At 28.1% G+C, this 3,252-nt stretch overlaps 1 protein-coding gene across 1 annotated transcript; it reads left to right on the forward strand.

Moving 5' to 3' along the window:
• The first annotated feature begins 1,953 nt into the window (after positions 1–1,953).
• Positions 1,954–2,837, forward strand: LOC123902835. The gene has a single exon (XM_045952639.1). The coding sequence runs from the start codon at positions 2,074–2,076 to the stop codon at positions 2,545–2,547; it is 474 nt and encodes a 157-aa protein (XP_045808595.1). The 5' UTR covers positions 1,954–2,073; the 3' UTR covers positions 2,548–2,837.
• Positions 2,838–3,252: the final 415 nt, after the last annotated feature.

Below are 3,252 nucleotides of genomic sequence, written 5' to 3' on the forward strand. Positions count from 1 at the left end.
TACTATTAATTTTTACAAATCATGATATACCAAAATAGAAATTATTGCACATGTTAAGATATACCAAAATAGAAATTCAACATTTAATTATACAAGAAATTTAATGCTTCAAAAGTCAAAATGCACAAATTAGCATTTAATAATTTCTATTTTTGCTTCCTTAACATGTGCCTTAAGGGCACAAGTTAACATTCTCCATAATTTATTAGTAGTAGGTTGTAACGTAGTTAATTTAATGAGTAATTAGCCAGCTAGATATTTTATCAACAAAAGAAAAAAGTCAGCTAGATATTTTATCAACAAAAGAAAAAAGTCAGCTAGAAGTCCAAACCGGTAGTAAAAATAATAATCAAAGCATTGGTAATAAAAAAAAAAATCAATTTCAATTTTTGTAATAATAATATTTAGTTATGCATGAATTGATTCTAAAATTGGGACAATTCAAGCTGATCACTTATATACAAATTTGAAGTTTATACAAAAAAAAATTGGGACATTTCAACATATGCATGATTGTCGGAACCGGTAGAATTTGTTGGGAGTGTCGTCTTGAGTCTCGATGGATCAAAAGGATTAAAAGTTCTCTTATTGTTTTGTCCTACTTGTGAATGATCCTTACCTCTTTCTTATCGATAAATTTCCTTCTTCTCATATGATAATTTTGAGGGGTTCTAGTTGTTGATGGTGTGCCTCATTATTTTTTTTATCTTACTTTCGAAATTGTTGAATTCTAATAAAATTTACTTCTAATCCATCTTTATTTTCCTGAACATTCTCTAACCTTTTTCATTTTTTATATTTACATAATATAATATATTTACCATTAAAAAAAATGCATGAACGCTGGTTTTTTTTTGTTTGTTTTGCAAGACTTGAAGATTGTAATAAAAAGGCAAATGAAATAAAGATAAATATGAAATGAACGTCTTAAAAGTGTTAAAGTTAAACAAAACTTTATAAAAATTTGTTAAAATTAACCTAGTAAATTTTGTTAGGAACAAAATTCACCATATTTCTCCCCAAGTTTTTTTTTTTATTTATAAAAAAATTAGTTGAGTTGAATTTCAAGGCAAAAATATCCACGAAAACAGTAAAAATTTAAATTACATTTTTGTGCAGTATGAGTCAAATTCTTAGCAATAACTCAACATTTATTAGCTCCTCCTGCCCATATAGTTAATTAATTGAATTATTTGGTATAATAATAATAATAATAAGTATTTTTTGTCAATAATAATAATAATAAGTATTTATTTATTTCTTATTATAAACAATTTTTTTAATTTTATCAAATAACTAATGTATCTGATCACACAATATAGACTAGATACATCAATCAGTTATTCAATAAATTTAAAAACAGGATATATGAGTTATTCAAAAACTTAAAAGATGATTTTTTGTTTATTATAACATGGAGTAGATACATCAATCAATTATACAATTTGTATATATTATTATAAGTTTGTCAAGACAGTTTATGATAAAATAACTTATAAAGTTATAATTTTCACTAGTGTGAACTTATAAAATAGCATAAAACTCAATTTATATTGCATAAGCTGTTTGCATAAACTCTAAAAAAAGCTGAGCCAAACGGACCTTAAATATATCATTTATTCAATAAATTTAAAGAGTTAATTTTTATTTATAATAAAAAAAATATTAAGCTCAAATAGTTAATGAGCTTTTATTAAAATAGATTATTTAAAAAAATTCGAGTCCAATTTTTGGTGAGCGAAATTTTGATCTTGCTTTAAAGTTTAAAGGAAATAGTAATTAAGGTTGTGTGTATGAACTGTAAAATTAAATAAGCATAAGTTATTATACTGTACACTGTTGTATGATAGTGATACCTCACCTCCAACCAAAAAACCCATCACATTCTTTCTCTCTCTCTCTCTCTCTCTCTATCTTCTCTTTTATTACCTTCTAAAGCACGCTTTCAAAGCTTTCCATAAAGTTCTTTTCTCACAACCCAATTCTCTCTATATATATTCACTATCAAACGCACTTTCACGCACATCACGTTAAGTAATTTTCTCTTACACACCATCCAAACACACCCTTAACATGTCCACCGATCTCCACCTCCATCATCACCAATTACCTAAGCTCCGTATCAACGCCGTCGTCAAACTCGACGACAACGTTGAAGAAGACGTCGTCACCACTCCTTCCTCCGATCAAATCATCATCCCTGACGACGTCGTTGCTATAGCTGATACCATGTCATCTTCAACCGCAATCACACAACCTGATGAAATAATTCAAAACGAAAACGACGCCACCGTCACCGCCACCGACGATGGTACCGTCGTTGACGGAGTAAACGAAAACGATCAGAGTTACCGGACACCGACGTCAAAGGAAAGTAAGATACCGGAGATTCAGGATTGTCCACCGGCGCCGAGAAAACCGAAACCGTTCGTTTCTTGCAAGAGGAAGCTTATGGATGAACTTCAATTCTTTGAAGTTTCGAATAATGAAGATATGGATGCGTTTTTCAGATCCACTTTTCCTAAAAGAACTTGTCCTTGTACATGAAAATTCAATCTTCATCTTCATCATCTTCTTCAACCTCTCTGCAATTCGATCGAACACTATCTTGGTGCTCGTTGATCAAATTACGTAAATTAATTACACGATTTTTGTTCTTCTTTTCTCAATTTCCTCATCAATTTCTTCTTTTTTTTCTTTTGTTTTTTTTTATATGTTAATTATATATTTATATATATGAATATTTCACGATTTGTATAAGATGTGAAATATTAAGATCTGGATCTTATATGTGAATTAATTCAATCCAATCCATCAACATAATGTTGAATTCTATATTTCTATAGCTCCATTTCAATTTTCTTTATTTATTTAATTATTTAATTTCTATGGTTTAATTAATATATGATCGTTTTCTTGATTAAATGTTTAAAGATTATAATTCTTGAATTATGAATTTTTCTGTAAGAATTAATTTTCATGAACGATCGTTGTTCGTATAACCGACTACTGAATTTTATGTTTCTTGTCTTTTTCCTATGATGATATAAATTCATATACGGTTCTTTGTGGGTTTTCTTAATGACATGATTAATTAATGTAGTAAATGTTAAGTTTAGAGGTTATTTTAGTAATTATCAAATATAATTATTTATTTTTTGAAAAAAGAAAAAAAAATGTGGTGGTAATTATTGAATGAACGAAAATTAATATAAAGTTGGCAAAAAAGGAATAAGATAAGGGTAGATGGGG

The sequence above is a fragment of the Trifolium pratense genome, linkage group LG1, assembly GCF_020283565.1.
Source record: "Trifolium pratense cultivar HEN17-A07 linkage group LG1, ARS_RC_1.1, whole genome shotgun sequence".
NCBI lineage: Eukaryota > Viridiplantae > Streptophyta > Magnoliopsida > Fabales > Fabaceae > Trifolium > Trifolium pratense.